This window comes from Oratosquilla oratoria, chromosome 7 (assembly GCF_046742065.1).
Source record: "Oratosquilla oratoria isolate Oo_2021 chromosome 7, ASM4674206v1, whole genome shotgun sequence".
NCBI classification, from domain to species: Eukaryota; Metazoa; Arthropoda; class Malacostraca; order Stomatopoda; family Squillidae; genus Oratosquilla; species Oratosquilla oratoria.
The window spans coordinates 81,051,038-81,076,436 of NC_134783.1; the positions used below are offsets into that span (position 1 = coordinate 81,051,038).

At 40.7% G+C, this 25,399-nt stretch overlaps 1 protein-coding gene across 7 annotated transcripts in view; it reads right to left on the reverse strand.

Annotated features, from left to right (window-relative positions):
- The window catches only part of Gpo1 (glycerophosphate oxidase 1), a 125,461-nt gene that overhangs the window by 11,524 nt on the left and 88,538 nt on the right, over positions 1-25,399 (reverse strand). For all 7 annotated transcript variants that reach the window (XM_076188439.1, XM_076188437.1, XM_076188438.1 and 4 more), the window contains exons 5-8: positions 23,514-23,709; positions 23,032-23,241; positions 3,795-3,997; positions 2,582-2,770 (exon numbers count right to left, since the gene is read on the reverse strand). In XM_076188439.1, the coding sequence (XP_076044554.1) occupies positions 2,582-2,770; positions 3,795-3,997; positions 23,032-23,241; positions 23,514-23,709 (798 nt within the window). The remainder of the gene's footprint in view (positions 1-2,581; positions 2,771-3,794; positions 3,998-23,031; positions 23,242-23,513; positions 23,710-25,399) is intronic.

Sequence of the window (25,399 nt, forward strand, 5' to 3'; positions counted from 1 at the left end):
CAAGATTGGAAATGGAGAGAGTGAGTGGTTTGAGGTAAAGGTGGGACTTCATCAAGGATGTGTTATGTCGCCCTGGGTGTTCAATTTATACATGGATGGGGTGGTGTGAGAGGTAAATGCAAGGGTGGTGGATCAGGGATTGTAGATGGTTAAAGAAAATGGAGAAAAGTGGGAGGTAAGCCAGTTGTTGTTTGCGGATGACACTGTGCTTGTAGCAGGATCAGAGGGATTGAGGAAGCTGGTGACAGAGTTTGGGAGAGTGTGTGAAAGAAGGAAGTTGAAGAGGAATGTGGGTAAAAGTAAGGTGATGAGATGCACAAGGGGTGAAAGTGGCAGCAGACTGGAAGTGAGCATTAAGGGAGAGAGACTGGAGGAAGTGGATAGTTTTAGATACTTGGGTGCAAATGTGGCAGGAAAGGGAGGAGTGTAGGTGGAGGTAGAATGTAGATTGAGAGAAGTGAGTAAATGCCTTGGGGGATTAAAGTGTAATGAGAAATAGACATTTGGGAATGGATGCTAAGAGGAGATTGTATGAAGGAGTGATTGTCCCGACAGCACTGTATGGGGTAGAAACATAGAACATAAGAGAGGAGTTTGAATGTGTTTGAGATGAGGTGCCTGAGAAGTATGATAGGGGTTACTAGGTTAGAGAGTGAGAAATATGGAGGGGGAGAACAGGGTGGAAAGGGAGTCGTGAGATATATTTGATGAAATAGTATTGGGATGGTTTGGACACATGAAAAGAATGAGTGAAGAAAGATTAGTAAAAGAGGTGTGGAGGTGTGAGGGAAGGTCTCAATCTCCTGGGGTCACTGGATGCGACAAAAGCCTCAGGACCTGATGGGATCTCATACTGGATACTTAAAGAATGTACGGAAAAACTAGCAGACAAGATCCACAGTCTTGTTACATGTTCATTGAAAGAAGGCATTGTGCCACTTGACTGGAAAAGGGCAAACAAGGTTCCAATTTACAAGGATGGAAACAAGGAAACACCCCTAAATTATAGGCCAGTATTACTAACAAGCAAAATAGTAAAATTATGCAAAAGGATTGTGGATATTGGAGCATGTTGGAGGACCGAGAAGCAAACTACTAGAATGGATTAGAGACTTTTTGAAGGAAAGATACATGAGGACAGTAGTAAAGGACAAGATGTCAACTTGGAGAACAGCAATGAGCGGGGTTCCACAAGGTTCAGTGCTTGCACTAATAATTTGTCTTGTCTATATTAATGACATTAATGGAGGGAACAACAAGCTATGGCAACATGTTTGCAGATGATACAAAAATCATTGAAAAGAGTGTAAAATGAGGAGGAAGGTAGAATATTGCAAAAAGATCTAGACACTATTTTTGCTTGGAGCCAAAAATGGGAAATGAAGATCAATACCAAAAAATGCATAGTACAGGAAATAGGCAACAGCATCAAAAGGCCATTCTTAAACTATTCCTTGGAAAATGAACACATTACAAAAGCAAAATAGGAGAAAGACTTGGGAGTGTTGATAAAAGACAACCTGTCACCTGAGAGACATATCAGCAGGATCGTGGGAGAGACATGGACTACTGCAATATGCATCAGCAGCATGGTCCCCACACAGAGCGAAGGACATAAGCAAGATTGAGAGAATACAAAGGGCAGCAACCAAGCTGGTCTCCAGCCTGGCAGATAAACCATGTGAGGAAAGATTAAAAGTACTGGGTCTATCAACTTTGAAAGACCATAGAGAACGAGGTGACATAATTACAGTGTTCAGGTCACTAAAGGGGATAGATTGCATTGATAGAAGAGATCTCCTAATTAAAGATGAAGGGCTTTAAGAGGTCATGGAAGTAAATTAAGGAAAACCACATGTCAAAATGATGTGAAGAAATACATTTTCCATATAGATGTATAAATATAATAGCTTAGAAGGTGATGTAGCCCAAGATCAAACAATGCATACATTCAAATCTAAATAAGATAATTGGAAATCAAAGATATAGATTAAGTTGGAACCATACATGAATTTGAGTCTAAGTATGTTAGAAAATGAAAGAATAGGAGATGGGACCCAGTAAGTGTTGCTCCTTTCCTGTATACTTGTTAGGTAAATACACATGGTAATTTGACACAGCCCTGAAGCAGCTCCACCTTTACCACAAACTACTTCCTCTCACCAGGTGTAACTAATCAAAGTAATATCATAAGTTCTCATTTTTTGTGTTTTTAAGTTTACTTTTCAACATGGGGTCTCCAAGTTTTATATAGCTTAGGACCTCAACCTATCTAAAACCAGCACTGAGAGAATGCATAGACAAAATTATATTAAACTCCTGGAATTATGGTCAGCTTGGTTGAAACTATTTCTTCACACACATTATTCAAGACAACTGAAGTGATCTTTCCTATTATTCTACTGTGAAATAAACTCAATAACCTTGTAAATATTACTGAACTTCAACAATAAATCTTAACAAAATTTACTGAATCTAACACTTCATCAATTAACTCTAAGATATTTCATCACTGATAAATGTCATGTATAAAGTTATATTTCACATTTTGATCAAAAAACCATAAGAAGTGAAGACATACCTTAAGTGACCGCCTCAAATCATTGAGAGAAATATAACCCTTTTTGTCAGTATCTAGCGAGTTGAACCTTTTAACATATTCAGTGATTTCTTCTTTGGTCAGGAGGATTGGGTTTCTCTCCCGTGAAGCTCTGTTCACATTTTGACCCATGTCTTGCTGGAGGAACTCTAATGCGGACTTGTAGTTGTGCTGTAAATGGTATTACAGTGTCACAGTTGCATCATTAATCATTTAGTTATTTAATACCTTTCCTATAGTGACACATCATATAAAAATTTTCTGGCTAAAAACAAGGACAGACAATTTTGTTCAGTTAACTAATCAAACTCTAACCTGGAGGGGCATCAATCAATTAGTGCCTTTTTGCATAACATTGCCTGTCTTTATTTGGAACAAAATCCATAAAATATGTCACTGTAGCAAAGGGATTAAGTGTGCAAAATATATTAATTATATGTAACAAAGGTTCTGTCTCCCTTAAACACTGATGTGGAATTGTATAAACTGCCATTCAATATATTCTAACCATGATAAGCATTGCATTTTTAGCCATCCTTTTCTTTGTTCCTGCTTTAACTGACTTAAATCACATAAAAATCTATGACATAATTACCACATAAAGAATGATTGACAGGATGCAAGTTCAGAAAGATACAAAAACAATTTCTGGAATATGTGTAATTATAAAAGTGAACTGCTATGGCCTCTTGTTTTCTGTTGTCTTTCTACTACCTTTGAAGTTATCTCTTGAATCTAAAACAGTGAACACAGTAACCATGCAGCATCTCTTAGTGATAATATTCAACTGTGTCCACTATTTTCATTTCATGAATATAAACATCAGCAATGGTGATGAGGAAGTGGAGTGATCAAATTTAGTTAACTTTTCACAAAGATGTTTCATCAACTTGAGTGAATGAGGATGGAAAGTTGACATATGAAGTAGCAAGAGTAAAGCAGCACTAGCTGCTGAACCCTACTGTGGAGAAGCTGTGCTTCACAGCACTACCTCCGACCAAATCAGTGTGTTGAGGACAGGGATGAACCTTCATCCCAGAGGTATTGAGATGGGAGGAGTGGTTAAATGTATTTACTGTATATGATGTGGGTGTGTGCTTTGTCTTGGCCACTCCAAATTAGGTACATGCTGATGGGATGTCCCCATACAACAATTTAGATTTTTAGGATAGAAATTCTTAAAGCATTGACCAACCAGTTTTTCCTTTTCAGACCAATTGAGTTCTTCTGCCATGATGGAAACAATGGTGGTGAGTGCTTCTTCAGCAGCCTGGGCATTAAGAAATGCCAAGCGAAGTCTTCTTGCAATGATATCAACAGCAGTTGCAGCATACTCTCGACAAGCATATCGCACTTCAGCATCAATGTATGGGAACTCACTGTGCAGTCGTCGTCCAACTGAGATAGTGATAGAAAAAAAAGTGTACAGCTTAATTTTGTTCAAGTATTTGGTGTCATCTCTTCATTTTCTTAAGCACCCTATGATGGGGGTTATTCCCCTGCATACATGATTAAATGGGGCACAACAAGAGAACTATGGACCCTGTCTTTTCATGTTTTTCTCCCACATAGAATCATGGCAGACAGTATGCTTTGCCTTGACTACCCCTGTATTATATATATATATATATATATATATATATATATATATATATATATATATATATATAAATTTTATATATATATATATATATATATATATATATATATATATATATATATATATACACACACATACATACACATACATATACCAAGGCTTTTTCCCCCTTACAAGGGAGGTAGCCAAAAAGAAAAGGCATAAAATCATTCCCACCCATTCCATCCCTGAATACACTCCACATCCTTCCACCTTCCCTCTCATCTTAGCACCTCCTGGATGATTGGTCATCCCTGCACCTTGTCCACTGCCCTGGGTCAGAAGCAGTGTTGCAAGACACAGCACATCCACAGCAAGGCCGCTTCATTAAATCGGCGACTCCCCCTCTCCGTCCCCCCATGCATAAAGGAGAAGACGGGGAGAAATCCCTTCAGGCTACGTCAAAATTTTTTCACACATACTACCTCACCCCCCATCACCCCGCCCATTCCACCTCATGCATCACAACATCATCCATATACAACCATTCTCCATTCACCCCTGTCTTCTGTTCTCTCCCGTCCTTCTTCAACAGACATTCCCCTCTTCCCCAAAGCCCCCTTCACCCCATCCATCCACTTCATCCTAGGACGTCCCTTCATGTTCACTCCCTCCACATCTGCCTTCCATACCTCTTTTACTAGTCTTTCTTCACTCATTCTTTCCATGTGTCCAAACCATCCTAATACTCTTTCATCAACCCTATCTCCCAACTCCCTTTCCACCCCTGTTCTCCTCCTCTCCTCCTCATTTCTCACTCTATCCAGCCTAGTAACCCCCATCATACTTCCCAGATACCTCATCTCAAACACTCAAACTCCTTCTCTCTTCCTTTCTTATGTTCCATGTTTCTGCCCCATACAGTGCTGTTGGCACAATCACTCCTTCATATAGTCTCCTCTTAGCATCCATTCCCAAATGTCTATTCATCATTACACTTTTTAATCCACCAAGGCATTTACTCGCTTCTCTCAATCTACATTCTACCTCCACCTTTACTCCACCTTTTCCTGCCACATTTGCACCCAAGTATCTAAAACTATCCACTTCCTCCAGTCGCTCTCCCTAAATGCTCACTTCCAGACTACTGCCACTTTCACCCCTTGTACATCTCATCACCTTACATTTACCCACATTTATCTTCAGCTTTCTTCTATCACACACTCTCCCAAACTCTGTCACCAACTTCCTCAGTCCCTCCTCCGATCCTGCTACAAGTGCAGTGTCGTCTGCAAACAACAGCTGGCTCACCTCCCACTTTTCTCCATTTTCTTTAACCATCTCCAATCCCTGACCCACTACCCTTGCATTTACCTCTCGCACTACCCCATCCATGTATAAGTTGAACAGCCAGGGCGACATAATGCATCCTTGACAAAGTCCCACCTTTACCTCGAACCACTCACTCTCTCCATGTCTAATCTTGACACAAGCACTACTACTCTCATAAAAACTCTTGACAGCTCCTAGAAGCTTTCCTCCTATCCCGTATATCCGCAACACCTCCCACAGTGCCTTTCTGTCTACCCTGTTGCAAGCCTTTTCCAGGTCCATAAAGGCCCAAAAAACATCCTTCCCCTTTCCTATAGTTTTCTCACATATTTGTCTTACCACAAAAATCTGATCTACACAACCTTTACCCGTCCTAAATCCACTGTTCCTCTCCTAATCCTCTCAATCAAGATCCTCTCATAAGCCTTCCCAACTACACTTAACAAGCTAATCCATCTGAAACTACTACATTCACACTTGTCCCCTTTTCCCTTGTAAAGTGGAACTATACAGGCACTCCTCCAGTCCTCCGGCACTCTATCCTCTCTCCAACAAACATTAAATAACCTCACCAGCCAGTCCACCATCACTGTACCTCCTTTTTTTTTTTAGACATTCTGCATGGCACCCATCCAGACCAGGTGCCTTACCTACTTTCATCATCTTAACAACTGCCTCCACTTCATCCTTCCTTATTTCTCCTCCATTTAACTCATTCATCACTCTCATTTTCTTAGCATTTCCCACTGCAACTATCTTTCCCTCCCTATCCTCCTTCACATTTAGCAACTCCCTAAAATATTCTGCCCATCTTCCTCTTACTGCCTTCTCTTCCATTATCATCTCTCCATCTGCACCTTTTACCTTTTCTTCTCTACTTGATTCACCTCCTCTTCCTCTCTTAATTTCTTTCCAAAACATCTTTTAATTACTTTCAAAATTTTCTGTCATACTCTTACCCCACTTCACATCTGCTCTCCTCTTTGCCTCCTTTACCTTTTGCTTTACTTCTCTTTTCTTTTCTTTGTACCTCTCATATGACTCCCTCATCCTATTTTGTAACCAATCTGTGAAAGCTCGCTTCTTCTCTTCTACAACCTTCTTTGTTTCCTCATCCCACCATTCACTACCCTTCCTTCTATTTCCTCCTGTCCTTCTTGTTCCACACACCATCATTGCACACTTTGTGACTCCCTCCTTGAACCATCCCCATTCCCCCTCCACACCTAGCTCTACTCTATCCTTCACTCCCTCCCACTCCTCCTTCAGCTTCTTCTTGTACTTCTTCTCCTTTTCCTTTTCATTTAAAGAGTTCACTCTAAGCACCTCCCTACCTTTTGTCCCTTTCCTCTTCCTCCATCTATCCTTCACTCTCAACTTACCTTCCACCAAAAAATGATCTGATATTCCTCCACCCTCTCCCCTTAGCACATGTACATCCTTAACTCTTCCTATCATAATCCTATTTACCACCACATAGTCCATTAATGCTCTATCTACCACCCTTCTCTCCACCACCCTCTCCCATGTGTACTTATGCTTGATTTCAAACACTGTATTTGCTATCATCAACTCTCTTTCTAGACACATTTCCACCATCAACTCTCCACTACCATTCTTTCCTGGAACTCCACATTTCCCAACCACTCCATCAATTGGATCCTTTCCTACCCTAGCATTAAGGTCTCCCAGTACTATTACATTGATATTTCTCCCTAAATCCTCTATGATTTCATTTAAATCTATCCAAAAGGCCTCCCTTTCTTCTACGCTCTTCTCACTGCCAGGCCCATATGCACTTACAAAAACCCACATCTCCTTCATCCACATTATCCTTGAGGAAACCTCCTTCCACTCCACTACACGTTTACCTATCTCTTCACTTACTAGTATAGCCACCCCTTCCCTCCCTCGCCCTCTCTTCACTCCTGATAACCTCCCACTTACACTCACCCTTCCCTTTCAGCTTTCAAAGCCAACACATCCATCTTTCTTCTCACAAATACTACCTATCTCTTCCCTTTTACTCTCATCTGTACCACATCCACGCACATTAAAAGACCCAAACCTTAGGGTGCTGGTCAGAAAACTCCCAGACCCTCTTATGCCTTTACTTTTTCTTTTAGGAATGTCCCCTGTGGGGCTACAAGGAGAAGGATGCCTAGTCCCAATCCCCGTCCCTTTCTTCTCGCCTCTTACGATCCAAGTGTAATTACTTGGTGGCAGTATTCTTTTCCCCCACTACAGGGAAGGTAGGCGAAAAAGGAAATGAATATTCAGAGAAATTGTACAGGACAGTAACAAGGGGTTGGGGGACAGCATAACAGAGGGACAGTCGTAGTATAAAAGTGTCATCATTTCTCTATGAACAGAGTTTTCCTCTATCATAGCCAAAATGATGTGTGGCTCTTTGTCCGTAGGGGCGCCCCATATAGACACTAAAGTATCAACTGCATGCCATTTTGCCACAATAACATGCAGCCAATACCCCATGTATGTATCTGAGGTAATGTCCTAACAATGATCACCCAGTTCCACAGCAACAAAACAGCAGCCAAAAACACAAAAAATTAACACAATAAAGTGTATAGTTATTACTAAACAATATCTGCATCCAGGGCAAGCCTTTAAGTCAAATCGACTGATTGCACCTATGGGGCATCATGCACTTTAGTCCTATGGTTTGGATTCTTTATTAGTAGAATCAGTTCTGAGCAGTGTGAAGTGATCAGGGCCAGATTTTCTATATAGATTTTTCCAATCTTCATGGGTTCCCTAACCTGATTGGATGTTGTGGTGCACAATATATTTTGCAATGTGTATAGTTTATTATTTGCACTCTTAGTCCTCAATTTTGCATAACTAAATGTAATTCTAAAATATTTACATCTCTATCATTTCTTGAGCAAATGTGGTAAAAAGAATTACATGGAGTTATTCAAAATTAGAGCTGAGCACACTACTGCCAGACAGTTAGTGCATTATCACAGGACAGGTAGTGTGCTACCGAAAAATCTGCGTATACATACTGCTTGTGTATTTACCTGGTTGTATTATATGGGAAGGGAGCTATGCTCGTGGTGACCCATCTCTGTATTTGTCAGCATCACGTTTTTCTTAAAATCTTGAATTATGTTTCCACACACTGTTTCCTTATCTAATTTATTCCAGGTATCCCCCTTTTAAGGGGGAAAAAACCTTTGGTATACGTATGTAATTGTTTCCCTCCTTTTTCTCAAGTACCCTGAATGGTCTCTCATAGTTTGGATGCAATGAGGTCTTCTAAGGAGATATCATCAATACATAATCCCCAACACTTAATTCCCTCGTAACTAAATTTCTATCATAACCTTTGTAAGTATCGCAACTGTTTAATGTTTCTTTTTGCTATTTGCCTAATCTTCTGTAACTTCTTGAAGTTAATACTAACTAGCTTTGTGTATGGGGAGTTATCATCTGAGCTCCCTGATAACATCATGGGCTCCTAATCTCAGTGAGACACACCACAACACCCTTCAAATCATACAAAACAAAGCCCTAAAAACAATTACAGGCTGCACAAATACAACACCTACAGACCATTTACACCATGAAACAAAAGTCCTCAAAGTCAAGGACCACCTCGACATGAGAGGCACACAAACACTTGCTGCAGCCACCACAAACACATCACACCCGCTACACTACATAGCAGAACACCCACACACACCAAGAAACATTAAAACAACACCCAAAGACCTGTATCACACACAGATACTCTCTTCTCTTCCTCCACAACCACCAAATACCAGCCTCCGGAAACATATTCATAATCATATCACTCACCGCTCCATTAACACACTGAAAGACAACACACTGCTGCATGCCAGACCCCCTGATATCCACCCTTCTGAATCCTCTCTCCCACGAAAGGACAGAGTCCACCTGGCCAGACTGCGGTGCGGCCACCACCCAGCACTTCTTAGCTACCAGAAGAGGCTGGATGACCGCATTGTGAACAGCTGCCCAGGATGTAACACTTCACCCCATACCATACAACATATAATGGAAGAGTGCATTATACACAATCATGCACGCAAACAACACAACATACACTCTACCTTCATACACATATCGAAGCAACACCGACCGTCGTCGCTGTCGTCGCGCGACCAAGAAGAAGAGGATTTACGACGAAAAAGGAAAACCTGGTTTGTACTGTAGGGGTGGGGAGTGAACGTGAGTGCCCGAAATGGTATCTATGCAGTGCTAGTTAATTGTGTTAACTCGAAATTAGCAAAAATGAATGAAAATGACTCGAAAGCCAGTTGCGAATCAGAGCCATCTGGCGGCAATCCACTGAACCGCGATGTAAACAATCAACAAAGCACGTGTTATGACAATGATTTCTTAGGGTTTGGTAAGTACGAAAGAAAGAACTTAAGTAGATTATTAGAGATAGAGAGAGAGATGAGCAAAAATAGGACTCGGTGGGAAAATGAAATCATGGACTTAAGAAAAGAGGTCATTGGTTTAATTGATTGTTTATCTAAGACTAACCATGAAATTTCTGACCTGAGAAAAGCTAACTTGGACCTTACAAACGAAATTAAAGAAATGAAAAGAGACATAAATGAACTGAAGAATGATAATGAAAAGAAGAAAACTAATGATAATAACAATAGCGAAAATCTAAAGCAGGAAGTGAACAACAAATTACAAGAATTGACACAAAAGATCGAAGAAAACTTAGGTGGGGACAGTATCCAGGAAATTAAGAAGTGGAAAGAAAATATTGAAAATAAAGAAATTGCTTTCAAAGAAATAGTCAAGCAGCAAATGCAAGATAATGCAAAAGACACAATCATTCAAGTGATTAACGAAAAAGCAAATTGGGTCAGGGACACAGTAGATAGGAAGAAATGTATTGTGGTTTATGGGCTTAAAGAAAAACAAGGATTGGCGAGGTACATGAGAGAAAAAGAAGAAAAAGAGACAGCAGTAGAAATCCTTAATGAAATTCAGGGGGGAGACAGTGATTCAGGCACAGACTTAGAAGAGACTTACAGAATTGGTCGCTATACTAAGGATAGGAATCGACCTCTAAAGATAAAACTAAGGTCACAAGTGGTAGTAGAAGACATATTTGAAAAAGTAGGTAACTTGGCAAAGAGTGAAAAATACAATAAGATATGGATAAAAAGAGAAATGAGTACTGAGGAATTAGAAAAAGAAAGGGCACTAAGAGAAGAAGCAAAGGAAAAAAACTTGAAAAGATCGGAGACAGAATGCAAAGAATTCCAGTGGAGAGTAATAGACTTGAGATTAAGACAATGGCGCTTCAAAACGAACAAAACAAGGGAAGAAGAAACCAGGGAGAAGGAAGAAAATTAAAAGTGGCCTATACCAACATTGACGGACTAATTTCGGGACTGAACGAACTCAATGATTATCTGTTAGAAGCAAAACCAGACATAATGGGAATTGTAGAGACCAAACTAAGAGGTGAAATACCATCCACTGTTATCGGACAAGGTTTATACAACTACTGGATAAAAAACAGGGACAAGAAACAGGGAGGGGGAATCATGTTCTTGGCCAAGAAAGACCTAAAGGTGACAAAAATTGCAGAGGGCAAAGGTAATGCTGAATTGATCATGATAAAAGTCGAAGGCAAGAATATGAAAAGTAGAAAGTTTGTGGTGACTTATGTGCCTCCAAAAACAAGCGCTTGGAAAGAAATCGAACATAAAAAAATGCTAGATGACACAAGAAAATCACTCAATGAGATACTAATGGGTAAGGGTAATCTGGTAGTTATGGGGGACTTCAATTGCAAAGAAATTTGTTGGGACAGCATGACAGTGCAAGGAGGAGATGACTCGTGGGGCAATGTACTGCTAGATATGACCATGGAGTACACAATGACCCAATGGGTCCGTGAAAACACAAGGTACAGAAATAATGAAGAGCCATCGAAACTAGATCTAATATTTACAACAGAGCCTGAAATAGTGCATAAAGTCCAGTATGAGACACCAATTGGAAAGAGTGACCATGTACTCATCGAAACTATACTAAAGGAAGAAATAGACATAGAGAGGAACGAAAAGCATAGGAAAGGAAGACTGAGGTACAACAAAACAGACTTTACAAAACTAAAGACATTCTTCCGGAATGCAAACTGGGAAATATTTTACAGGGAAGAAACAGCAGTGGAAGAGAAATGGAATATATTGATGGAAAACTACAATGAAGGGGTAAACAGGCATGTACCAAGACAAAAGCGAGAGAGAGAGTACATTAAATGTTGGTTCAACAAAAGATGCAGTGAGGCAAAAGACAGAAGGGACAAAGCTTGGAAAAAGTGGAGAAAAGACAAAAAACAAAGCAAATGGCAAATTTATGTTAACTATAGAAATGAGTATGTTAATGTGAGAAGAGAGGAGAAAAGGAACCATGAGAAGGATATTATAGACAAATGCAAAGAGCAACCCAAACTATTCTATCGGTATGTGAATGGTAAACTTAAAAACAAACAGGAATTGGTGAAACTATGCCAAGGAAACATAGAATACACAGAAGATTTAGAGATGGCCGAAGTCATGAACAATCACTTTAAATCTGTTTTCACCAGAGAGAAAATACCAAATTGTGACATAGACAAAAACAAGAAATCTCCCCTCATGAATGAGTTTACAGCATCACTAAAGGAAATATCAGAACATTTATCAAGGCTGGATGTCAGAAAATCACATGGCCCGGACGGTATTGCAAATTGGATTCTAAAGGAGTGCAAGGAAGAACTAACAGACAAAATACACATCTTAATAAACAGCTCACTCAAAGAAGGAAAGATACCCAAGGACTGGAAAAACGCTAACATTGTACCAATACACAAAGGAGGAAACAAAGAAGAACCCACCAACTATAGGCCAGTATCACTAACAAGCACCATTGCCAAAATTTGTGAAAGAATTATCAAAAGTAGATGGGTAAAACATCTGGAAGACAATGACATATTAAACCCAAGACAATTCGGATTCAGACAAGGAAGATCATGCTCCACAAACTTAATATGCTTTTACTCAAGACTAATAGACATAGTGCAAGAAAGAAATGGATGGGCTGATTGTGCATTCCTAGACTTGCAAAAAGCCTTTGACAAAGTACCACACAGAAAACTACTAAAAAAACTGGAACACATAGGAGGAATACAGGGAAACCTACTAAAATGGATAGAGGACTTTCTGACTGGTAGAAAGATGAGAGTAGTGCTCAGAGAAAAATATTCAGACTGGAAAGAGGTGATCAGTGGAGTACCGCAAGGATCTGTGCTGGCACCAATAATGTTTGCTATCTATATGAATGACATGGATGAGGACGTGAACTGCTACATGAGCTTCTTTGCCGATGACGCCAAACTGCTAAGGAAAATAGAAACTGATGAGGACTGTGAAGCACTGCAAGAAGACCTAAATAGGGTATGGAACTGGAGTCAGAAATGGGAAGTGGACTTTAATACTAAGAAGTGTAGCATAATGGAGTTTGGAAAAAGCAAAAACAGAATATCAGGAAAATATACAATTGGAACCAAAGAAGTAAAGAAAGTAGGATCCGAAAAAGATTTGGGAGTAATTATCACGAACGACTTGTCCTATGATATACAGATTAACAAAATTGTCGGGGAGACTTACAACTTGCTAAGATCAATAAAAGTGGCGTTTACATACTTGGACGAAGACATGATGAAAAAAATATTGGTTACATTGATAAGGCCTAGATTAGAGTATGCAGCGACATTGTGGTCCCCCAGTACCAAAAAGAATATAAAGAAAATAGAAAGAATCCAAAGAGCAGCTACAAAAATGGCACCTGCACTTGCAAACCTATCATACGAAGAGAGATTGGCTAAACTGGAGTTACCGACACTGGAGCAAAGAAGAGAGAGAGGTGACCTATTGACCATCTACAGAATCATGAAAGGCACAGAGGTACTCGATAGTGAGAGCTTACTTAACTGGGACAAAAGAAACACAAGAGGACATGGAAAGAAAATAAAAAAACATAGCTATAGAAGAAAACTGAAGAAAAACAGTTTTCCTCATAGAGTTTTGGACACTTGGAACAAACTGGACAATGGAATAGTATGCGCAAAAACCATTCATGAGTGGAAAAACAAACGTGACACTGCAAGATGGAAAGGCGGGACATCACGAGCATCGCTCCCCTTCCCGCAAAATACAACTAGGTAAACTAGGTAAATAAAGGATTTGTGGGAAAACCCAGTTTCGGCTGTGGCATTCCTTGGGGAGACGGGACTGCTCGGACAGACAGTCTAGGGAACGACAACAACAACAACATCATATGAGGATGCAGAGGGTTCTCATGGGGTTCTACCAAATATCAAGTAAAAAGGTGAAAATCCTAGTCCCTCATGTACAGTTATTCTAGTGGCATATAACAGCAAGTCTATGTCTTCATCCCAATCTTTCTCAAACTCCAACAGAAATACTTTGATCATGTGTTTTAAAGTTCCATGGAACCTCTCAAGACTCCCTTAACTTTGGAGGTGATATGTTGATGCAATCACATGCTTTATATTGAAGCCTTCCAGGGCCCCTTTGAATATCCTATTTAAAAAGTTAGTGCCTCTATCACTTTGTCCCTCCCGAGACATACCCATCTTACTAAAATAAGACATGAAGGCCTTGGTGATTGTTCTGACCTTTATGTTTGGAAGGGGTATTGCTTCAGCATACCGTGTGGAATTGTATAGTAGTGAGAAGAAAGGACTTCCCAGATCTAGTTTTTGGAAGAGGTCCAATACAACCAACTACAACCCTGCTGAAAGGTTCCTCAATAACAGGACCTTGACACATGGGTGCCTTCCTGGGTGTGTCACATGGCTTCCCAGTCACTTGACACATAATGCATCGCCCAATCACTTTCCTGACATTATCTGACAACCAGAAGAAATGCATCAAGATTAATTGTCTAGTCTTTGTGATTTCAAAGTGGGTGCACAAAGTCTTGTGAGCTAGCCTCACAATCTTTTTTTGGGCCTTTGTACCTTTTTAGAAGTACGCCACCTTCCATGATGAACTTGGTCTTCCTGTCTTTCTGCTCCTTCCCCTCCTCAGCTGATTGGCACACGTCCTCCAGCTCCAGGTCCTCCTGCTGTAATTTGATGAGTTCTCTGTTTATGTTTTTCTGAGGGATCACTTCTTCTGTTTGAACATCACCTCACTGGTCTTCTCCTACATCTTCTGCTGCTACCTGCTTCTCTTCCTCACCAATTTCCTTTCAAGACTCCTTCAGGACCTCGTCTGCAGTATTTACCTAGTTGTATTATTCGGGAAGGGGAGTTATGCTTGTGGTGACCTGTTTTTGTATCTCGTAAGATCAAGTTTGTTCTTAAATTCTTGTATTGTGTTTGCACACACTATTTTTTCATCCAATTTGTTCTATATATCTATCACTCTGTGTGGGAAGCTGTTCTTTTTCAGGTCTCTTCTGTAGTTATTCTTTTTGAGTTTCATTGCATGTCCTCTTGTTTTTCCTCTGTCCCATTTTAGTAAGTCCTCTCTATCAGGGCATTCTTTTCCTTTCATAATTCTGTAGATGGTAGGTCCCCTCATTCTCTTCTTTGTTCCAGGGTTGGCAATTCCAGTTCGGCCAGTCTTTGTTCATATGTCAGGTTTGAAAGTGTTGGGACCATCTTTGTCGTTGCTCTTTGTATTCTTTCTAATTTTCTTATATTCTTTTTTGTACTGGGCGACCATATCAGCACTGCATATTCCAGTTTTGGCCTTGTCAGTGTTTGTAATATTTTCTTAATCATTTCCTTATCCAGGTATTTAAAGGCCACTTTTATTGATCTCAACAAATTGTACGTTTTTCCGACTATTTTATTCATATGTTTATCTGGCGACATGTCTTTGGTGATGATTACTCCTAGGTCTCTTTCAGAATTTACTTTCTTTACTTCTTTTCCATCAATTTTATACTGTCCTGATATTCTCTTCTTGCTTTTTCCAAATTCAATTATACTACACTTCTTGATGTTGAATTCTACCTCCCATCTCTTGCACTCTGAGACTTTGTTCAGATCACTCTGTAATGTCTGTGCCAAAAAGCAGGTTCAGGTTATCATCACCTCGTTCATCTTCCTCTCATGCTTTCTTGGCCTGGGATCTGGTGATGGCTGGCACTTGGTCTCCCATATTGGCTTCGTTGTCGTCTTTCTGGTCATAGGGTCATCTATCGTCTTGAGTCTAACCTGGACTATCTCACCTATATAATTTCCGAGGAGGATGTCTATTCCTTTCACTGGAAGTTCCAAAACTCCTACTTCATCGCTTGCTATTTGACCATCTATTTCAAGTATTACCTTAATTATGGGTGCTAATGTCATCAATCCTCCAGCTAATCCCATTGTGAACTGATCTATGTGCCTATTTTCCAATCCTGGTATCACATTAGACCTCACAATGGTGTGGGATGCCCATGTCTCACAGAGACTTGACTGCATACTTCCTTTCACTCCCCTCTGCTCCTATCTTAGCATCGTTCACATAAGGTAGCCACTACTGGTTGACTCTTGTTTTTTCATCTTGTCTAACCTATTTCCATCCACACAGCAATCTTCCTTCTTGCCTGCTACTCCCCCCTCCTTTGTCTTGGTCTCATCCTTTTCTTGTCTCCAGTCTTGTGTGTCCCCTTTGCTTCCATTTCCCTTGGGGCAGTTTTCCATCCCATGACCATAGGCTCTGCAGGTGTAACATCTACTTTAATTCACATCCATCCTTTTTCCTTCTACACACATTATTTCCTACCTAATTTGCTTGTTTCCCATTTCCTGACTATACCTTTGTTCACCTAGCATAGCATAACAATCCTGAGTTCTGTGCCCAAATCTCCTGCATCTGAAACATTGGACTGGTTTTCTCCAACTATCACCTATGTGTGGCCTCACATATCTCTGACTCGAAATTGCATACACGCCTCTGTTCTCACACCTCTGAGTTTGTATCATGCCTTTCTTCCTACCTTCACTTGTTCTTTGTGCAAGGTTTTCTACAAAATTTGCCACTTATAATAATGTCTCACATTTCTGCTCAGTAAGTCAAGGAATTGTTCTATTGCTACCACTTCCAATGCCATCTCTAGATTGACCAGATTTACCACATTTTCCAAATGCATCCATTTGTCTAGGTCACCCCTCGCATTCCTGGCTAGATCCATGCATCCATGACTGATATCCTTCCTAACTTCTCTGAATTTCTTTCTGAAATACTCTTGGGAAATCTCATATGCCTTTAATATTTAGCTCTTAATTTGATCATAATCATACATACCATCTCTACCAAACACTGTGTACACACTTAAGTCTTTTGGGGTTAGCCTAAATCTTATCATTACTGACAAGAGGTAATTTTTCCATCCTACTTGTTTTGCTATGCCTTCGAATGTAGAAAAGAATAATTCTGGATTCCTTTCAGTAAATTTGGGGATAAGATGACTCACTTTTGATACTATCCACTACACTTCCCTCACTACTCACCCCAGTTGACCACTGTGCAGGCTGTCCTGCTCCAACGCTATTTATTTCCCTTCAAGACTCTGTCCCTCATCTAAAATAGACCTCGCTGCATGATTCAGCTCTAGGTTATTTATTCTAATTCCACTTATATCATCTACTATGTCATATCTACCTCTTTCTTATGGAAGTCTTTTATTTTCAATCCTAACTGCCTCCATGTAATATCTCTCTCTTATCCTTGGTAATCCTTCATCTATCCTATTTTCTCTCCTGTCATCCTCCCTATTACGATATCTGCCACATACCTGTGGGAATTCCTCAAAGTCGTGCAATTCTACTCTCACCCCTACCCTCTCTTACATTATAATACCTCCCACTCCTATCATCTCTTACACCACAATATCTCTCACTCCTATCATCCCTGACATCATATCTCCCACTCCTATCATCCCTGACATCATATCTCTCACTCCTATCATCTCTTACATCATAATATCTCTCATTCCTATCATCATTTACATCAAAATATTTCTCTCTCCTATTGTCTCTCATATTCTAATATTCCTCTCTCCTATGATATCTCGCATCATAATATCTCTCATTCCTATCATGTGAGAATCCCTCAGTCATAATTATTGTCATTGCTGCTTGAACAATTTGAACAAGACATCCACTATTCAAAGGTCAATCATATTTTGAACACAAGTATAGCAGACACTGTATGTAAACAACAAATATAGAAGACGCACTTCCATTTCTATGATCAATCATAATTTGAATTCACTCGGCAACCTAACTTTTCTACTCTTTTTTAATTTCCTATTTCCTCTCAAGTATTTTGCACACACCAATTATTTCATCCAGTGAAGAAAACTGATCCTGGACAGGCCCCCATTTATATGTCACGGACTAGCCTTTGTATTTGAGTTATAAATGAAATCTCAGCTGTGATTTGAACAGTTCCTTCAATCCACTAGTCAGTGTGATTATTTTGCCTTTTAATGGGTTTCCAATCTTCACTTGGAGAGAAAAAAAAAAGTTGTGTGTAAAACTTAATTTACATGATATAGAAATATAAGATTTCGACATATTTATACCGCGACCGCACAACATCAGTGCCAAAGACAGGTGCTGATGTGTGCCTCTATAAGTCTATTCTATCCCTATTTGGCTGGTTTCACACAATCCTTCTACTTTTTTATTTGTGTGTGAAGAAGGCTTCTAAATTTTTAATCATTACCTATCTAAACAGATGGGAGAACATAAATACATATGCGAGGATAGTACTTTGTAGTGTCATTTTGTTTCCATGCCCTCTGACTTCTGAGGGGAAGGCCTCAATTTTGTACTCCTCCATCATCTGTGCAGCAAGGCTCCTGCAACTATGGCATTTATAAGGTACAGACAATTTATATAAATCTAATTTTCTAATTTAAGATAACCCACTAATTGGTTGAATCCAACATCAATGGTCATCCCATTTAGTATGACCAGCAATACGGCTCTTGCTAGAATGTACGAGGGTCGTTCCAAAAGTAATGTCTCCTATTTTTTTATTCCGCCCGAAGGGATCTGAGGGGATTGCAAATTACACTGTTATGATGACTAAACTTATGCACTCATGACCTGAAAGTTTCATCTCTCTAAGAAAGCAATCGCTGTCATGGACGTGCGTCTGACGCAGAGTTGTGTCATTGAATTCCTCCATGCAGATAAAATTGAACCAATCAACATTCACCGGCACCTGATTAATGTTTACAAAGCCAATGCAGTTGATGTCAGCACAGTTAGGAGATGGGTTCATCGATTTCAAAGTGGCAACAGAGATGTGAGTGACAAAGTGCGCTCCAGGCGCCCATGCACAGCCACCACCCCGGAAAATAAAGTGCACCTCTATCAATTCATCCGCGCTGATCGGTGGATAACAGTGAATGAAATGCGTGTAGAGTTGGATGTGGGTGTCAGTGCACTGGAAATGATGTTGTCATCCCTAGGATACAGCAAAGTGTGTGCTAGGTGGGTTCCACAAATGCTCACATTGGACCAAAAGGGCCACCGATGGGATGTCTGTCAGGACTTGTTGGATCGGTACGAAGCCAAAGGTGACGGATTCTTGGACCGCATCATCACTGGTGATGAGACGTGGTGTCACCACTACAAGCCGGAGTCCAAACAGCAGTCGATGGAATGGCACCACTCACACTCCCCAGCAAAGAAGTTCAAGACGCAGATATCTGCAGGCAAAGTGATGTGCACCGTCTTTTGGGACAGGAAGGGCGTCATCCTCCTGGATTTCTTGGAACCAGGGGCGACTGTCAACTCTAACTGTTATGTTGAAACATTGACCAAGCTGAAGGCCCGGATTGCCTGTGTAAGGCCAGAGAAAAGGGAAACATTCAGTTTGCAACACGACAACGCCAGGCCACACACAAGTTTGAAGACCATGGAATGTGTGACAAAGTTCAGCTGGACAGTGCTGTCTTGCCCACCGTATGGTCCCAACCTGGCACCGTCAGACTTCCACTTGTACGGACCGCTGAAGGACGCATTATGTGGGCAGTGTTTCCCCGACAACAACGCCGTAATCACAGCCATGAAAAAATGGACTGCCTCCACAGGCGCTGACTTTTACAACCGAGGCATCAAGGCTCTCATTCATCGCTGGCAAAAGTGCATTGAGAATAGTGGTGACTACATAGAAAAATAAATTCTGGAGCACAAAAGGTCGTTTGTTTTAATGGTGCCACTCCTGTCTTCATAGCCCTTCAACTTTATGAGTTAAAAAGTAGGAGGCATTACTTTTGTTATGACCCTCGTACATTGTGGCACAATTATTCGCGTCCCCTTTGGTCAGTGGTGCATCACGGAACATGACAATGTTTAACAACTGACTGCCAGGATTCCACAATAAATCCACACACAAATCACAAAGCAAGCATCCCATTACAAACTACCAAATTCTATATTACACCAAAGTCCCTCAGAAATCGACCCAGCACAGAAATCACTCCTAAGAGAAACCGGGGTCCCAACCACCCTCTCTATTCAGTACCAACACAAAAATAAATTGACTAGCAACATACAGCAATTGGCCAAGATGCAACCTTCACACACAGATAAAGCTTAGAAAAGATGGAGAAAAGACAAAAAATCTAGAAAGTGGCAAATTTGTATTAATCAAAGGAGTGTATGTAAAAATATGTAGGGAAGAAAAAAGAAATTATGAAAAACTGTAGAAATCCTTGATAGAGACGACCTACTAAATTGGGATAAGAGTACATGGAAAAACGACAGTTATAGAAGAGACATAAAAAAACAGCTTTCCCCACAGAGTGGTGGATATATGGAACATTCTAGATGAAACAACAGTGCGTACAAAACAATACAAGATTTTAAGACCAAATTAGATATGGCGAGATACAGAGATGGGACACCATGAGCATAGCTCCCTTTCCCGTAAGATACATACATACATATACCAAAGGCTTTTTCCCCCTTACATGGGGGGTAGCCAAAAAGAAAAAGGCATAGAAATCACTCCCACCCATTCCATTCCCTACATATTCCACTCCCCTCCACCCTCCCTCTTATCTTGGCACCTCCTGGATGATGGGTCATCCCTGCATCTTGTCCACTGCCCTGGGTCAGAAGCAGTGTCGCAAGACACAGCACATCCACAGCAAGGCCACTTCATAAATTCGGCGACCCCCCCTCTCAGTCCCCTCATGGAGAAAAGGAGAAGACGGGGAGAAATCCCTTCGGGCTGCATCAAATTTTTTCTCATACATACTTCCTCACCCCCCATCTCCCACCCACTCCTCCTCATGCATCACAGCATCATCCATACACAACCTTTCTCCATTCACCCCTATCTTCTGTCCTCTCCTGTCCTTCCTCAACAGACATTCCTCTCTTTTGTAATGCCCCTTTCATGCCATCCATCCATCTCATCCTAGGTCGCCCCCTCATATTCACTCCATCCACATCTGCCTTCCACACCTCTTTTATTAATCTTTCTTCACTCATTCTTTCCATGTGTCCAAACCATCCTAATACTCTTTCATCAACCCTACCTTCCAGCTCCCTTTCCACCCCTGTTCTCCTCCTCATTTCCCCATTTCTCACTCTATCTAGCCTAGTAACCCCCATCATACTTCTCAGACATTTCATCTCAAACACATTCAAACTCCTTCTCTCTTCCTCTCTTATGTTCCATGTTTCTGCCCCGTACAGTGTTGTTGGCACAATCACTCCTTCATATAACCTCCTTTTAGCATCCATTCCCAAAAGTCTATTTCTCATTACACATTTTAATCCACCAAGGCATTTACTCACTTCTCTCAATCTACATTCTACCTCCACCTACACTCCTCCCTTTCCTGCCACATTCACACCCAAGTATCTAAAACTATCCACTTCCTCCAGTCTCTCACCCTTAATGCTCACTTCCAGCCTGCTCTCACACTCTCCCCTTGTACATCTCATCACCTTACTTTTGCCCACATTTATCTTCAGCTTCCTTCTTTCACACACTTTCTCAAACTCTGTCACTAACTTCCTCAATCCCTCCTCAGATCCTACTACAAGCGCAGTGTCGTCAGCAAACAACTCGCTTATTTCCCACTTTTTTCCATTTTCTTTAACCATCTCCAACCCCTGACCCATTACCCTTGAATAGCCAGGGCGACATAACACACTCCTGACGAAGTCCCACCTTTACTTCAAACAATTCACTCTCTCCATTTCTAATCCTAACACAAGCTCTACTGCTCTTGTAAAAACTCTTGACTGCTCTTAACAGATTTTCTCCTATCCCATATATCTGTAATACCTCCTACAGTGTCTTCCTGTCTATCCTGTTGTAAGCCTTCTCCAGATCCATAAAAGCCCAGAAAACATCCTTACCTTTTCCTATAGCTTTCTCACATATCTGCCTTACCACAAAAATCTGATCTACACAACCCCTACCTGTCCTAAATCTACACTGTTCCTCACCAATTACTTACTCTGTTCCTCTCCTAATCCTCTCAATCAAGACCCTCCCATAAGCCTTCCCAACTACACTCAACAAGCTGATCCCTCTGAAACTACTACACTCACACTTGTCCCCCTTTCTCTTGTAAAGCGGAAATATACAGGCACTCCTCCAGTACTCTACCCTCTCTTAAACAAACATTAAATAACCTCACCAGCCAGTCCACCATAACTGTACCTCCTTTCTTCAGACATTCTGTATGGCATCCATCCAACCCAGGTGCCTTACCTGCTCTCATCATCTTAACAGCTACTTTCACTTCATCTTTCCCTATTTCTCATCCATTTTCCTCACTCATCACTCTCATCTTCTTAGCACTTCCCACTGCAACTACCTTTCCCTCCCTATCCTCCTTCACATTTAGCAACTCCCTAAAATACTCTGCCCACCTTCCTCTCACTGCCTTCTCTTCCAGTATCACCTCTCCATCTGCACTTTTTACCTCTTCTTCTCTACTTGATTTGCACCCTCTTCCTCTTTTAATTTCTTTTTAAAATATCTTTTTATTACTTTCAAAATTTTCTGTCATACTCTTACCCCATTTCACATCTGCTCTCCTCTTTGCTTCCTTTATCTTATGCTTAACTTCCCTTCTCTTTACATTGTACCTCTCATACTATTCCCTTGTCTTAATTTGTAGCCAATCTATGAATGCCTGTAAGATACAACTAGGTAATTACTACACTGTCCTTCACTCACTCATTCCAAACAGCAGTACAAAATCTCTTCAGTGAAAGACTTATGAGCTCAAATGGAAGTGACAGTTGGTTTTCTAGAAGCCACAGGTCTCCTACAAGAGAGAACTCGGGCAACAAATTGATTGATTGAAGTCATTAGATGAATATTTAAACCTAAACCCTGGAGCAACTCTTCATAAGAACCTTTTCCTCCCTTTACAAATAAATTTGAGCACTCTGAATCTACAGAGGTAATCAGTGGCAAACTAATCAATCACAACTTACCAATGGGCCATCTCTTCCCTGTTAGAGCCGCAAGTTTTGCTACACTATATGCCCTGTCACCATAGGTATGAGCAAGATGTTTTGCTACGTCCGACTCCAGACCAAAGTCCTGTACAAGCCTGATGAACATTGTTGGTGTCCAACCATGAGCACCTTCAAGTAATAATCCATCAGTTTGAGACTCAACATGAACTGGTTGTAGTCCTGCACCTGCAAATAAGATGAAATGTGTTCCAATGTCTACATATAAAGGATATTAAAAACTATAAAAAAAAAAAAAAAAATCTGAAGTTTCTGGATCTTTCTGAAAAGGCAGGAATTAACCATAGCAATAGCTTTCAGTTCTAACATTACTCTAAAGTTATAGGGTATTAACCTTACATTTTTTTGCATGACAAAGACAATATCTTCACCCTAAGCATCCTTCATGATTTCAGATGTAAAATATTGTACCCTATTGAGGAAAACAGTAGCTTTCCTACTTTCAATTGCAGCATCCATTGCCTCCACTGCCATAGACCTGTAGGTTGTCCACTTTCCTCCTGCTATGGTTACAAGACCTGAGTCTGAGATGTGGACAATATGATTCCTTGCAATACTTTGTGTGTTAGTTTTGTTGGGGTCTTGAACAAGAGGTCGAATTCCTGCCCAGGCAGAGAGCACATCACCACGTCGTACCTGCATAACAAAATATGTTCAAATAAAACTGGAGAAGAAATACATCATGGATATGATCTTATCAATATCCTTCCTACCATAAAAGTATAAGAAAAGTAGAAGAGCATTCCATTCTATGTACATACATATATCATACATATACCAACAGTTTCTTCCCCTCCGACAAGGTTACAAGGGAGGTGGCCAAAAAACAAAGGCATAAAATCCACTCCCACCCTTTCCATCCCCACATACTCCACTCCCATTCACCACCCTCCCTCCCTCTTATCACCACTCCCATTCACCACCCTCCCTCCTGCATCTCGCCTACTCGTTGGGATCAGAATGTAGCAAGACAAATACATCCACACTAAGGCCACTTTACTTAATCGTTGATGCCCACTCTCCTCCCCCCATGCAGAAAAAGAGAAGATGGGGAGAAAGCCCTTCAGACTGTGTCAAAATATCATTCACACACACTCCCTCACCCCCCACCCACTCCCACTCCCATACATGTCAGCATCATCTATACACAACCATTCTCCACTCACCCCTATCTTCTATTCTCTCCCTTCCTTCCTCAACAGACACTCCCCTCTTTCTCAATGCCCCTTTTATCCTATCCATCCATCTCATCCTTGGTCACCCACTCATGTTCATTCCTTCCACACCTCATTTACTAATCTTTCTTCACTCATTTTTTCCATATGTCCAAACCATCCCAATACTCTTTCATCAACCCTATCTCCCAACTCCCTTTCCATCCCCGCTCTCCTCCTAACCTCTTCATTTCTCATTCTATCCAACCTAGTAACCCTATCATACTTCTCAGGCATTTCATCTCAAACACAATCAAAATCCTCTCTTATGTTCCATGTTTCTGCCCCATATAGTGCTGTCAGCAAAATCAATCCTTCATACAATCTCCTCTTAGCATCCATTCCCAAATGTCTATTTCTCATTACACTGTTTAATTCCCCAAGGCATTGATTTGCTTCTCTCAATCTATATTCTACCTCCACCTCCACTCCTTTTCCCACCACATTTGCACCCAAGTATCTAAAGCTATCCACTTCCTCCAGTCTCTCACTTTTATTACTCACTTCCAATTTGCTGCTACATTCTCCCCTTGTTCATCTCATCACCTTACTTTCACCCACATTAATCTTCAACTTCCTTCTTTCACAAACCCTCCCAAAGTCTGTCATTAACTTCCTGAATCCCTCCTCTGATCCTGCCACTAGTGCAATGTCATCAGCAAACAACTGGCTTATCTCTCATTTTTTTTTTTTCTTTAACCATCTCCAATCCCAGGCCATTACCCTTGAGTTTACCTCTTGCACCACCCCATCCATGTATAAATTGAACAGCCAAGGTGACATGCATCCCTGGTGAAGTCCCACCATTAACTCAAAACACTCACTCTCTCCATTTCTAATTCTAACACAGGCTCTACTACTCTCATAAAAACTCTTGACTTGTTGTAATAGATTTCCTCCTATCCCTTATATCTTTAATAACTCCCACAATGCCTTCCTGTCTGCCCTGTCATAAGCCTTTTCCAAATCCATAAAGGCCCAAAAAATATCCTTACCTTTTCCTATAGCTTTCTCACATATCTGTCTTCCCACAAAAATCTGATCTATGCAACCCCTACCTGTCTTAAACCCACACTGTTCCTCACCTATTACTCCTTCTGTTCCTCTCCTAA